The sequence below is a fragment of the Medicago truncatula genome, chromosome 6 (genome assembly GCF_003473485.1).
Source record: "Medicago truncatula cultivar Jemalong A17 chromosome 6, MtrunA17r5.0-ANR, whole genome shotgun sequence".
NCBI classification, from domain to species: domain Eukaryota; kingdom Viridiplantae; phylum Streptophyta; class Magnoliopsida; order Fabales; family Fabaceae; genus Medicago; species Medicago truncatula.
In genome coordinates this window covers 36,178,875-36,194,514 of record NC_053047.1, presented here as the reverse complement: position 1 = coordinate 36,194,514, position 15,640 = coordinate 36,178,875, and the positions used below count along the sequence as shown (strand labels likewise).

Sequence of the window (15,640 nt, the reverse complement as noted above, 5' to 3'; positions counted from 1 at the left end):
TTAGTCATTTAGATTTATGTATGGAATACTTTTTGATAAAGTTTTACTTACCCTCGGATTGAACTGAAAATTAGTAGGGTCTCATTCCTAAAAAACCGGTGGTTAAAAAAAAAGGTAAAATAACAAGTCATTCTGTTTAGATGACTCTTCAAAAGGAAAAAAAATTCAATCCAATTTATTCGGGTTTAATTTGGAGCAATGTTTGAACATTACAATTGTAAAATATTCTAGGCTTAAACATGAAAATAGTCCCTACAAATATCTGACATTTTGGTTTTAGTCCCTATAAAAATATTTTTTTGGTTTTAGTTCCTGCAAATATAAAAAATTTGGTTTTGGTCCTTGATATTTTGTTTTAGTCCTTGTAAAATTGATTCATATTAGATTTGGTTCTTGTAATATGTAGAATATTTGATTTTAGTCCCTCAAAATGAGGACTAAAATGAATATTATATGGACCAATTTCAATATGAAATGATTTTAGAAGGATTAAAACAAAATACCAAGGACCAAAACTAAATATTCTATATTTGCAGGGACTAAAACCAAAAAAAATATTTTTACAGGGACTAAAACCAAAACGCCAAATATTTGTAGTGACCATTTCCATATTTAAGCCAATATTCTATTAGTATCAAAACTATAAAGACACAGTAAAATATTAAGTTTGACACAAAATAGCAAATATGATATATTTAAAAAGTAAAAAATCCATAATAGACTTGCTCATTTGGTAAGGAGTTTACTCATTGTTGTGAGTTTAACTCCTACTAATAGCATCAGGAACTCCTGATGGTTATATTTGAAATATATAAAGTAGTAAAAAAAGAAGTATATTAATAAACAACAAATAATAAATTGGAGATTTTGGAATTTTTAATTAATTAGATATGAAGATATAAGTAAACAATTTATCAATACGTGCATTTTTTTTCTTCTGTATTTTTTTATAGGATGGGTTTTGGAGGCTCCCCAAGGTTAGGGAAAGTTTTATGACTCAGACAATTTACCGACTAAGGTCATCCTTACATTGACAACGAAAATTTGAATCATGACTTTGTAGATGAGTAAAATTCTTATCGACTGAGTCATCCTTCATTGACACAATACATATTTAATTGGGGAAGAAGATAATAGGAAACAATTTATATGGTATATGTATGTTATCGTGTTGGCAAACATGTTTATTATCATTTTCAAAGGTTTGAGTTTGTATGGATCGGTCTCTGGAAATTGCTCATGTTAATTTGTCCATCACTCTTTTTTTGTAATTTGGTTTTTTGGCTTGTACACGAGCCATAAATATAATAAAAATGTGAAAATGGTTTTGTTGGGACTTGAACCCACAACGACTAACATAAATGGGTGCAAGACTATGAAATGGAAGTAGTTGAAAGAGTTGTGTTATTTGAACATAGGTGGTGATAAACGAAAATAGTTTGTTTAAAACTATAATATGTTTTAATAAATTAATTAATTTATGTTATGAAAGTCTATTTGGAACTTGAAAATAAACTTGATTTTGATGTATTGAAATAGCGTAACAAAATGTATAATGAATGATGAGTTGTGATGATTATATGATGATGAACATTTAAGGTACAATTACATTTTTAGTCTCTTAAATTAATTTTAGGTAACAGTTTGATCTTTTATCTTTTTTTCATTTCAATTTGGACCTTTTTGTCTATTTTCATATACATTTTCAAACTTTAAATCTAATATTTTTATGCAAACATAGACGAGGATCATAGATTTGAAGACTGAAAGACCATAAGAAAATAAAATCATGAATTTTAAGCTTAAAAATGTATATGAAAATGGACAAAAAGGACCAAATTGAAATGAAAAAAAGATAAAGGACCAAACTGTTACCTAAAATTAAGTTAAGGGACTAAAAGTGTAATTTTGCCAACATTTAATGATGTGAATGTGATGAGTAATTGTTGAGTTATGTGACGAAGTGTAAATGATGAATTATTTGGCTAAGTGTAAATGATGTGAGATTGATGTGATAATTGGATATATTATATAGTGAAGTGATTATATAACGATATGTTGACTCTCTCAAAAAAAATATAACGATATGTTGATATAATGATGTGTTGAACATAAAGGAGATGTTTATTTATATTGATGATGTGAATGAAGATATATTATATTACGGTGATGAATAAAGATGATCATTTGTTTGAGATGACGATGTTAGTATATGATATGATGATGGGATTTATATAATGATGCGATTAAATGAAGTTGTGTTATATAATGAATTGATTGTACAACTATATGATGATATATTGATATTTTGATGTGCTATATAATGAAATGATTATATAACGATGAGCTAAATGATGTTGTGCATTGTCGAGTCTATACTTGGTGTCGATGCATTCATGGTCAGTCCTATTTGACGTTGTGGGATTAATCAGTAACATACCTCTGATTATTCAAAATGTTGTGGGTTCACTCAGTAACATACATATGATATCCAAATTCTGGTATCACATGCATATAGAGTCGAGATAGGTGTATTGCATACATACTTACAAGTGTATTTGAAGATGTGAAATGTGATGATGTGTTATTCGTATATGTGAAACTTGACTGTGTGCTATGTGGAGACGTGTCTAAATGAAGATGTGATATTTGATTGACGAGTTTGTTATTGTAATGTGTGAATGGTGTATACCTTGAGGATCTTACTTGCCATTGATATATGTATATGCAAAGTATGAATATTGTCTGTTTTGTGATAAATATGTTGTTCATGTGTACATGATGTTATTGTTTTATCATGGAACTATACATGCGTTCGTATTATCCTTGTGTTGAATATTTCTCACCCTCTTATTGTGGATGTGCCACCTACACTCTTAGGGGTGTAGATTTGGAGGAAGAGGAAGCATAGCTCCAGTGAGTTTTTCGGGGATGACTTTGGAGCCTACTCGCTTGTTTTATTGCTTTGGGAGTTTGTCGTATCGAGCTCTGATTCGTGACACTAGGATTTTTGATGATTTTGTATTTATTTTCAGACTTTGTCAGGATTCTTTGAATCCCATTTTAGATGATGAAAATTGTAATGTATTTTAAAGTGTTTTGATGACTATTCCACTGCGACGTTTTGTTGTTTATTTGAATTAAGAACTTTAGATTTTGATGAGATGACGTGACACCCTTCGATGTTTTATTACTTATTCAATTATCCGTGAAAAATGTTTTTTGTGGTGTTTAAGGTGTTATAAAAGCTCCAACATCTCTGTCTCATCTAAAGTAAGAGCAAAATATTGAATTATTTTTTCAATCATTTTTAAAATAATTAAAAGATTAAAAAGTAAAGTTAACATTTTGTGACTATGTCTAAATAATTTATATTTTGTCTTGTGATCATGTCAGAATAATTCATAAGAAAAAAACTTTTGACTCTTTATGTAATATAAATTTAAAGAACCTGAAATACATTATAAAAATGCCCCCAAATTTGTATTCCACTCTAAGGATACTTAAGGACGGATCCACTTATAGGCATAATGTGGCTATAGCCAAACATGCAGATTTTTTCCAAAAAAATAAAATAAAATTTAACAAAAAAAATCCTAAAACAAATACAAGCCGGACAAAACAATATATAGAAGACAAAATGATTTGCACATAGCATAGAAGGAGAGAATATTTAATTGGAATTTTTTTTGACATTATCATTTGAACCACAAAAAAAAATATTCATGGATCCGCATTTAGAACAGTGAGGGAGTTAAAAAAGGATGATCAATGTTTGATTCATGTCACTAACAGTTTTATCCTCCTATAACAAAAGTAACCAGTCATATTTATAACATTAACAACTAACTAAACTTACAGATTGATAACCGGTATCATTAAGAATTACAATGCCCACAGATGCAAAATTGGCACCAACTAAAAAATTTTCACCAATTAGCAAGGGACTCAAATAAGGAAGATTTGGTTCTAATCCACCTGCAATTTAACCATTTCACAATATCAAAACTCATCTTTAAGCAAAGCATGCAAATTAGAGACTAGAATCAAAACAATTCGGCATTGTTAAGCAAATAAATTACATATACAATTTTCACTAGCTTGTAAGCTAATAATAAATTAATTCATAAACACATACTGATTATGTCATGAATGTTTAGGCCATTAGAGAAACGTTCGGTGAGTTTGTGTGTAGGGAAATTAATGTCATATAGGGGAGTGTGAGCACGTAATGTGATTAATAAGAAATGATTGTTGCCATTATCTGCCATTGAATTACCAAAAATGAAAAAAGCTCTTGTTGGTTAAGCATAAGCAAAATGAAAGTCCACAAACAAATTTGTTATCATTATTAAACAACATCTAAACACTTTAGAACTAGTCATGGCTAAGTACGAGAATAAGTGAACTGAAACTTTTCGTGCTATATGTTGTGGTGAGTAACTGATAGTTTGAAAATGTTATGTTTATACATATACAATTTAAAAGACTACTGCAAAGTCCACAACAATTTAGAAAGTGATAAAAATGAAATGGAATAATGGATAGAAATTATGTTTGGTCTTAAAAAATTTGTTGAAACTGATTTCTTGTAATAATTTTTTATCCCTTTGTAATGAACTCATCGATTATGAAGTGGATAGATCTATCTCCCTCCATAGTAGGTCAACTTAGACAAAATTGAATAAATAATTCAGCTTGTGTTTTGTAACACCCTAAACTCCACAGTAAATCTTAATAAAGATAAAAAGAATCCCCAAATCTTAAGTATCACAAATCAGCGCATCAACTCAATAGACTCCCAAAGCAAAAAAAAATGTGAATTTCAATCGTTGGCTTGGCTTTCAACTTTTTTTTTTAACCAAAAAATGAACAAATATCGTAGGCATGACTATGAGAAAACTTGATAGACTTTTAGCAAGTGTGCTAAAACTATCAAAGTAATACAATTAAATTAGTATCCATGATGACTATGTTAATCTCAAATTAGCAATATGGTTATTATCTATGGTGTATAAATTTTACAAGTGCCCTAGACAGTAGGTTTGATTGCATAAAGTATTAATAAGTAGATAAAAGTTGTTTTGAAAATATAGGAGAGATGAGATCAAGTAGTTCGAATCCTCTGATTTATTCTGTTTGGTACACTAAACTTATTCCTCATGGATACTTCTCTAGTTTTACGATGGTTAACTAAAATAGTCCTGATAAATCCCTTGACTTAGGGCCCTCTTCTCAAATTACAGTCCCTAATTCCTTAGGTGATCTGATATTCTTTGAAGGTTTTGAGAACGTTAACCTATTATCACAAATAAACGATTATCTATTCCTAGACTAACCTTGTTTATTTGAACAATTCAATTAGGTCTGAGTTGAAAGCTATGTTCAGCAGTCATTCATTCTCACGAATTCAGGTTATATATGATCAGTATATAAAAAACATTAAGAACAGTTGAATTGAATAAACCTATATTGATATTCATATGAAACAGAGTTTCACAACAACATCGTTCAAACAAAATTACATCAGAATCATCTCACGATCTAATCAAAGGAAATTAACTAGACATGATCAAATACATAAACAACATAGTAAAGAAAATAAATCGATGGAGTTCCATCGTTGCTCCTCAATTTTCTTTCAATTGGTGTTGTTCTTCTTTTCTGTTTCCATGTGCAAGCCTGTTTCTTTTTCTCGGGTTGCGTGAATGATTATTTTCCCCTTCCAAAACGTGATACTTTTCTTCATGTGCATCTCGGGTCAGCGCTACCAACTTGGGTCAAGACCCATTTGTTTATTTTTCTTCGTAATTCCCTAAGCATGTTGTACGTGTGGTTCATTATAATAACTAAAACATTATTTTGTCAAGTATGCCACAACTTTGTCATCTTATCTAGCCATTGACCATAGTAATAATATGCACTAATATACTACTTGACTCAATAAATAAGAAAATGACAATTTATTTAAAATGACCCTAAATTAAGTACTAAACTAATAAAACCAGACTAAAACCTTAATTAAAAGTGACTCTAAAAATAGTGTATGACTGACTGTCATCAACAAGGTCGTTCTTTGGGGAGTGCAAAAAGCTCAACCGAGCTGGGCCTCAAGAAAAATATTATTGCTCAACATCCCCACCCCCACTCTAAAAAGAAAAATAAACATGTTTCATGTTTCAATTTCTAAGTAAAAAAATCATGTTCCATGTTTTTATTTCAAAGTTAAAAAACACATCTTTAGTAAAAATAATTGTTAATTTTGATTTCAGTGGCTAATAATCATTATACATGTGTTATTTTTAATTTAAATAGAGGATTAATCTTTTAAAAAATTATGCGTTTTTTTTTATTAGGAGCCTATTTTTACTATGAGAGTCGAGCCTTCAATTTCGTAGGAACAGTCCTGATCATCAAATCTTATGAAGGGTTGAAAGAGATGAGAAGATATCGTTCCCCGTTGTCTAGCAATGAAGATGATACTAAGACAATGATGAACAATGAAGTTCTTGTTCAAGAATCAACATACAAATGCAAAACTTGTGGTAAGACTTTCAGCAATGGAAAAACATTAGGTGGTCACCGAAGATCTCACTTTCTCAAGATGAAGCGTAATCATCATCAATCACAAGGTAATGCTTATTTCAATGATGATAGTTATGATGATGAAGAAATCGCTGGCAAAAAGAAACAAACTTGTTATATTTGCGAGAACAAGTTTCCAATCAAGAATGTTTTTTATGGTCACATGATCAGATCTCATCTTGATGTGGTTTCTAAAGGAGTTAGTCCTCCTTCAAATTATGATATTCAAAAATCTTTTTCATCTAACAGTTCTAAATATTCTACTCAACAGAATAAAGAAGATAATCTTTCTTTACCAAAATGGCAAAATAGAGGTAAAAGAGGAAGAAAATGTATTGGTGTTGTTGAGGGTGCTACAAATCTTTTACATCTTATGTCTAATAAGTACTTTTGTACTTTGTCGATTGATGAGCAAAAGAGTCCTGAATTTCCCCTTCCGATTAAGAAAAGATATTGTTCTGTTGACGAGTCATCATCAAATGGGAATGGAAAGAAGGAACTTATTGTGAACAAGAATAGTTTCGTTTTGGGTTGTTCATTGAAGATTGAAAACAAATGTGATGGTAATGGTGATGAGAGTGACAACAATGATGAAGAGAAAAGTAATGATGCCGCTACTGAACAAAATAAATTGAATTTTGATTTGAATGATTCATATCTTGTGGAGGAGTAAGCAATCTATTTAGGTTGATAAGACAATATTATATGGTTTATGCTTCTTTTTTTTTTTTGTTAAACCATCAATTCTTAGATAAGTTAGAGCAACTCAAATGCATGTTCTACACACCCAAAAACTGTTCTTGTTATTTTTTCGCATCGGAGAACATCCACTTGGTATCCAAGGTGGAGAATGGTTGCACCACAAGAACTGGTTCTACCAGCAGAACATGGAAAAGCCAAAGCTCATTTGCAAATAAAGTCATATATATATTATTCTTGGCCTCATGACTTCGGAAATCTTCAAGTCATATATATTATTATTATTATAGATAACTGCTTTAAAGCAAAAGCACAAAATGAATTAATTATGTAACCATTGGAAAGGCATGTAGAATTAATTTTTGTCCATTTTTTAGGCCTGTAAATTGAATTATGTAAATGTAGGTTGAAAGCATTAAACTTTTTGTTTGAAAAAATTGAATAATAGAATTGTCCAACATCTAAACAATTTTTACCGTTTGTTTCATGGTGCCTATAAAATGTGTTTTATTTTTACTCAATTTTGCACATATCAAATGGATCCCAATCAATTTAATTGGCAAGCTTATTTTCACTATATGCAAAATTATCAACATCCTCTTATAAATGAAAATTCTCAAAATCCTCCATTTTTTCCTATGTTTCCACCACTACCAAACAATCACAACATATTTCCTAGAACTCTAATGAGTCCTAATTTTGTGGAATCCTCAAATGAAAATTCTCAAAAGTTTCTAGAGAAATAGCATTTTTCATCTCAAAATCCTCAATTTTTTCCTATGTATCCACCACTACCAAACAATCCCAACATGTTTCCTAGACCTCCAATGAGTCCTAACTTTGTGGAATCCTCAACTGAAATTCCTCAATATTCCACACAAGTCGGCCTAGAAGATATTACACTTGATGAAGGAAGACAAAAACTTGGTAAAATGAAATTGGTGCGAGTCTCATTCTCAAAAAAATAGGATACACTACTTGTTCAAACTTGGCTCAATGTTTCAAAAGATTCAATCGTAGGTGTTGATCAAAAAGCTAGTAGCTTTTGGTTAAGAGTTAAAGAAAATTACAACAACTATCGTGATACTTTAGAAGCGAGAGAAATATCTCAACTTAAATCTCGATGGCATAAGTTGAATGTGGCTGTTGGAAAATTTGTAGGGTGTTACATTCAAGCTTCTGAAAACGCCAAAGTGGAAGTTCAAAGAAAGACATCTTGCTAAATGCAAACACAATTTATTCTCAAGATGTTGGTGATGATTTCAGACTTGAGCATGTCTGGAGATTGCTGAAAGATGAGCCAAAGTGGACAATACAATGCAATGATAATTTGTTGGGTGCTTAAAAAAGGGCAAATATTTTTGCTTGTGGGGAATATTTATCATCTATTAACTTAGAGATGCCATCAAGTTGCAACGAAGAGTCAATACAACAATTGGTACGTCCTATGGGACAAAAGGCAGCGAAAAGGAAAGGGAAAGCAGTTCAAACATCTTACATTGTCGATTTAACTGGCATTGATAAAGGCTTTAGAAAAAAAATGATGTAATGAAAGAAGTAACACTTGCAAAAAAGGTGGAGAGTATACCAAAGTTATATGATATACTCATGCAGGATACATCATCGATGAATGAGAGTCAACTCAAACACCATGAGCATACTTGTGGAGTTATTAAGAAGCAATTAAGTGAAATGTAATTTAATATTTTTATTTTTATTAAAATTAGTATTTATGCACTATTCCTTTATGTAATATTATGTATTTCTCTTTGTTTTAATTTAAGGCTATGAATAAGTGAAATGTTGAAAAAAAAATGTATGGTTTTTTATTTAATATTTAATAAATTAAATTTGTAATATTTTGTAATATATGCATGTGATTATATATATATATATATATAGAGGACATATCATATGAGAATGACATTCTTATATGAGAATGAATTACAGCCATCAGATTAAAATAAAGGGTTGAGATTAAAACATCACTTAAATGAGTCATGTGCTATTGTCATGTGCCATTCTCATTTCCCATTCAACTTTCTCTCTCCCCCCACAATCAGTTCTCTCATGCCGTCATCTCTCTTTCCGGCGACCACCTTAATCTCCGGCGGCCATCTCTCTCAATCTCCGGCGGTTTTCTTTTCTTATTTGATACTTCCGTTTTTCTTAATCTTGAATTGACATCTTATGATAAAAAAAACTAATTGTAAAAGAAAATAGTTCGCAAAACAATTGCATTCGCCTGGACTTGTTATTAACAGTTTCATAGACCCTTTCTATACTGCTTAAACATTAGCTTTACACATCTATTTTCCATGATTCCATAAAAAATAAAAAATAAATCATACTAAGGAGTCAAGGATGACTTTGTTATGCAAAAAGAATAGATTTTGATTTTCAATAATTAAAACCCCTGTTTGTATCATTCATTAATCATAACAAATTAAAATAAGAGATCTGGTCATAAACATTATTGGTGTTGGTGGTTGAAATTATCTAATCATAAACATTTCGATTCTCCCCTTCTTGTTTTCTTTGGATGAAGAAAGCTGTTGAAAAATGGAATTGGATATAGATGCTTGTTGAATTTCACTGTGAATTCCAAAACATAAACTGAATGAGGTTTGACAAAGGGGGTATATTGGATATATGCTGGAAAAATTATGTTTGCCCCAAGTTGAAGATGAACAGTCAACAACAAGATTCACATAAAATAGGTATCGAATGTAAAAAAATTATTTATAATTCAAATGAAATTCATAGATTCTAGAGATAGGTAAGTTGCTGGAAATGAGTGAGCTAATGAAGACGAAAGGGTGAGGAAGAACCAAATTGTAACTAGGTTTAAGAGAAATGATAGAGTGGAGAGAGGAATATGTGCTATTAAATGAGAGTTTTCAATCTCATTCGGTTAATTTTAATCTAAGGGTTCATAATCATTCTTATCATTCTCACATAAAAAAAGCATTCTCATTAGATACATCCTATATATATATATATATATATATATATATTAAAAAAATAAATAAATAGAAATATATGGGGTCTACAGTGGAACCCTAAAAAGTAATTGAAGAACACAAATATGGTTTTTGCATTGGAGTAAAAATGAGTGATGGTTCTTGAATCTTATGTGTCATTCATGGGCACACAAAAAATGATTGAAGAACAAAATTTTGGTTCTAGCATTGTATATGCTCTTAGGGTGTTAGTACTTAGACAAGGCTAATCATATGATATGGTTTATGTTTTTTCTTATATCTATAGTCTTATTAACTTTTACATTTAAAAAAAAAAAAAAAAAGTCTCAATCAACATATTATATGCATATGCAAACATCAACGACAATAAAAGACATCAAGTTGACATGTAGCAAAGTGGACATTATTCACATACTACTACAATAAAAGCACATCATTGAATATATTCAAATATTCATATCTTCATATAACACATCGTCAAATATTTATATCTTCACAAAACATATCGTCAAATTTCACATCCTCACTACATTTGCATATATGTATGCAAAGTACCTAACTCGATTCTATATGCACATGTTACCAAAAATATGACTATCTTCAAATATTTTGGACATTAGAGGTATGTTGCTGATTATGTTCACACCATCTTTAAATACAACATTGTCAAATAGACTCGATCATGAATGCATGAATGCCAATGACCACATCAACATTACACATCATTTCAATGACTCGACAATAGACATCTTTAAATAGCACCATCGTCATATAACACATATCTACATAGCATCATCGTCAAATACAATATCGATAAGTAGCACATCATCAAATACACACCATTACACATCCTTAAATAATACCTCTTAAATATCACCAAACATTCATCTTCATATATTATTGAATATATATCATCATATACCATCAAATATTTCATCACCATACATCGTCAAATATTCCTCATCAAATATAATTCAAGTACTCTTTATTTATACATCTTTATATCAGTACATTTATCACATCTTTACATCAACGACACTTTTTTTTTTCTTTTCAAGTAGCCTAGTGGCTAGAGCTCACACAATTTAATTGTGGAAAGTGGAGTGTCTGGGGTTCCAACCCCAGCCCCTGCATATAAAATGCCAACTGGTCCTTTATATCAACATATTTTTATAGCACATTTTATAATTATACACCATATTCACATCATTAAATAGTCCATCGTCATATCACACACCATCATAACAACATATCATTATATAAACACGTCAACATATCAACACATTGTTATATAACACATCTTTTATTTAATCACATCATTATATAAATACTACATTATATAACATCTCTTCATATATCACATCATCATTATATAATCACTTCTTCATATAACATCTTCAATTAATCACCTCAATGTCACATCTTTACATGATTCACAATTTACACTTAGTCAAATAATTTATCATTAACACTTCGTTAAATAACTCAACAATTATACCTCATATGTGAAACAAAAAGGTTATGCTGAAATTGCATGAAAAACACAGCATGACATATGTGCAATATTTTGAATATAACTGAAGTTTTAGAAATTCAATTGGAGTCAAACGAAAGGCAAATGAAAGCTAACATCCATATATACAACTTTCAGGAAGACACCTAAACTCAATGCAGAACAAAATTTTGAAAATTTGAGACAACAAGAAAAGGGCAAAGAAAAACGCACGGTACATATGTTTTGAACACACGATTGTGTGTTTTTTTTTGCACAAGATAACAAAAATGCATTTTTTCAACCTATTTTAAAAGTGGTTTTCTCCATTTAAGCTTCTTTAAGACTTAAATCAACTCCAACACATCCAAATCATTACCCATGGTCAAAACACTTTAAATAAGCACTTACAACATGTCAAAACACCAATCATGTATCAAATTTCATGAATTTCACTCATTTTAACATAAAACTTAAAATAACAACATTAACACAATCACAACAACATACTAAAGCACGAATTCAACATCAATTCATCATAAGAACATGAAATTAAGAAAAATTACATAAACTCTTTTACTATCCATTTGCTCATATAACCCATATGTGATAATAAATTTTCCCCTTACCTCAACAATCAACCAAGCAAGCCTCTCCCAAGAGCGGGTCTTCCTCCAATTTTCTCTTCTAGCCTTCTAGAGTTCTCCTCTCCTAGCTCCCTTCTTGCATCTTCTCTCAAATGTTTCTTATGAGCTCTAACCCTAATTTTTCAAAGTCTACAATCTATACACTTGTATTCATTTTTTTTTTAGAAACTAAATTAGCCAATCTAAATTGACACCGGAGAGAATCGAACTTGAGACCTTGAGGAGGAGCACACTCCTTGGTCTCAAGCCAAAACCACAACCTGTATTCTCTTAATTCCTCATAAACTCTTACTCCCTCCATTCCTTTATAAGTGTCACTTTTGGGAAAAAAAATTGTTCCTATATAAGTGTCACTTTTAGAGTTTAAAGTTGTAATATGTCTATTATACCCTTAACCTCTAAATTGCCACATTTTATACATTAATTGCATAGTCAATGACTATAGCCTAATCCAATTCATCCGTTAGATTATTTTACCGAGGCTTTCTACTAATAAATGCAAGGAGTACTACCCATAGCACTCGGCTTGTTCCAAGAATTTGGAAATCCACAATTTTGGCTCTTCAGCCACAATTAGCTCATGTGTTGGAGTACAAGACAAAGCACGTGGTGGAACTCCTCAGCCACAATTTAATTGTTGGAAGAAAAAAAACAATATGAAAAAAACAATACCAGAAGAATAAGAAAACAACAATTAGTAGTGTTACAAAGGTGACAAAACTAAATACACATAAATGAACAACTACAATACCAATATTATCATTGTTGAACTCTTCAACCTCTTCATGAGAAAATATTTCTTCTGTATCAATATTAAGATCTGGCAAAGGTGTAAATTCAACATTTAAATCTATATCACACAATGAAAATTTAGTAATGTTTGAAGTCATATTTGATGAGTTTTAAATTCTGCAAACTGCCATATATATACTTCAACTATTGGTGATTTTAATTTTGTTTTGGTGAGAAGGATAAATTTTGATTAACAAAGTTGGAGGGAAGTTTAAATCAAAAATTAAGTTGGAGGGAAAGTTTATTTGTTACTCCTTTCAAAATTTCATAAACAAAAGAATAAAAATTTGAAAGTAAAAACGTGATGCATTTAGATGCATTTCAATCAAAATGGTTGGTATCTGGAAAAAGGAGTACTAGATTAAATAAGGGTAGACAAGGAAAGAGAGAGCTATTTATCAGCTGCTTTGGTTGTAGTGAAAAAGCAAAAAACATCACATATAAAAGAACGGATGGAGTATTTCCTAATACTAATATTACTACTATCGCATAATAATAATAGTAATAAACTATGTTTCAAAAAATATATATTAATAAACTAGTAATAAAAAATCGGGATGTTACGTGTTTGTTTCTCTTCTCTCTTTATATTTTGTTTGTTTTTCAACCCAAGAGTCTCACCCAAAGACACTCAACTTTTAAGCCTTTAAGTCTCTCGAAAACTTAAAGACTACTTTAATTGTATTTTTACTACATTCTCCAATTAATGTGAATCATAAATTGTTGACAATTGAACTATATACATGGCACATGCTTCAAAGTAGTATATATTGGGAAGTAACAGTTCACCTTGAGATTTTTTTTTTTGTTGTATTCAGATCTACTCATAAAGAACGTGGATCTAAAGAATCTCAAAATAAGTTAAAGCTCGGTCTGACTGGACAATGAGGCTGAAAACCCACACTCTATGATAGTGAATCAGTAAAAGCATGATATGTTATTCTCTCTTCCCTTACTCTCTTTATTTATTTTGCCCAAATTTGTTATGGTTCTACCTTTTATTTAAATGTGTCACCTGAAGTTAAACCATTTGATAAAAAGCTAATCATTTTGTTAAAATGAATATGAAAGACAACTATGGTTCAACTGAACTTATGTCAAACGAAAAAGATTTAAAAATTGTCAACACAATTCAAACCTCATATTTCTTGTGTTTTTCGGGACATTATTCATTTACATCCATCCTTATGCTTTTCTTGTGAAACATATTACCATAGCCAACTCAGGATTAAGGTCACCGAGACAAATTACCATAGCCTCCAAAAATTATGAACTTCTTATTTAACAAAAAAAAAAACCTAATATTTTACTATTTTAAAAACAAAAATTAATGTAACTTAAAAGTTATAAATCAATTGACTTCATTATCGATAAAATATTATATACTACAGAGTCAATTACATTAACATAATAAATGAGTTAGCGTTATAAAAAATTTAAGAAAAATACTAACAAGTACTCTTAGAACACTTGCATAACACAAAATCTAAAATATGAATTCTACATATGAATTTACTTTAAAGGAGGGATCAAAAGTGAAGATGAATTTTTTTTAGAGGACTAAAAGTTGAATAAATTTTTTAGAAAGACTAAAACGAAAAGTTAACATATTTATCGGAAACAAAAATATATTTAACCCTAAAATAAATTAAAAGGTAAAATAGTTGAGACAATTGAGAAGATCCCTCAAGATACAGTTAGCGGGCCAGTAAACAACTTGTAAAAAGGAATATTCTACGAATTAATGACCTTTTCATTCCCAATAATATTAATGTTTAGTTTATGTTTAGATTTATACATATATAAAGTAGTAAACTATTATATGTGACAGCTCGTTCTTTCAATTTCTTAGCTTTCTTTAGTTGCAACTGGGACAAGTCATATTCAGGGTGGTTTTCTTCTAAGATCAAATTCAAAAGTATATTGTATGAAGGTTATAGGAAAAATCAAAGTATACTATATATGAAAGATTATATTGTTGGAATCATGTGTCCAAACTTTATTTTATGCAATTTTTTATTCTAAATTTAGGATTGAGCTTCGACTCACGGCAACTATATTTAGTTACCAAATCTTATAATGGATGTTGACAAGGAAAGGGTCGTTTTCTGAAGAAGAAAAAAATAAACAAAAGACAGTGATGCCTTTTAAAATTTATTCAAAATAAAAAGTAGATAAATTACAAATATTGGGGACTAGTCCAAGATTTAAAATTAATATCGTTAAAAATTCTACAAGAAAAACTTGAAGGAATAAAACCTGATGAAAGAAAAAAAGAATGAGGAAGTCATAATAGGTTTGAAACATGACAAGGATAAAGTCTCACCAAATAAAACCATTATTTTGGAGCCTAAGAAAAACAATCTTGTCTGCACAACGATTGTCTTCTCTAAAGATATGAGAAATAATGAATCGCAAATTCTTAGTTAACTCAGCAGAAT

The 15,640-nt window shown here is 30.1% G+C and overlaps 1 protein-coding gene across 1 annotated transcript; it reads left to right on the top strand.

Annotated features, from left to right (window-relative positions):
- The first annotated feature begins 6,439 nt into the window (after positions 1–6,439).
- Positions 6,440–7,258, top strand: LOC11413147 (zinc finger protein 726). Its single transcript, XM_003620290.1, has one exon. It carries the CDS (start codon positions 6,440–6,442, stop codon positions 7,256–7,258), a length of 819 nt encoding a protein of 272 aa, XP_003620338.1.
- Positions 7,259–15,640: the final 8,382 nt, after the last annotated feature.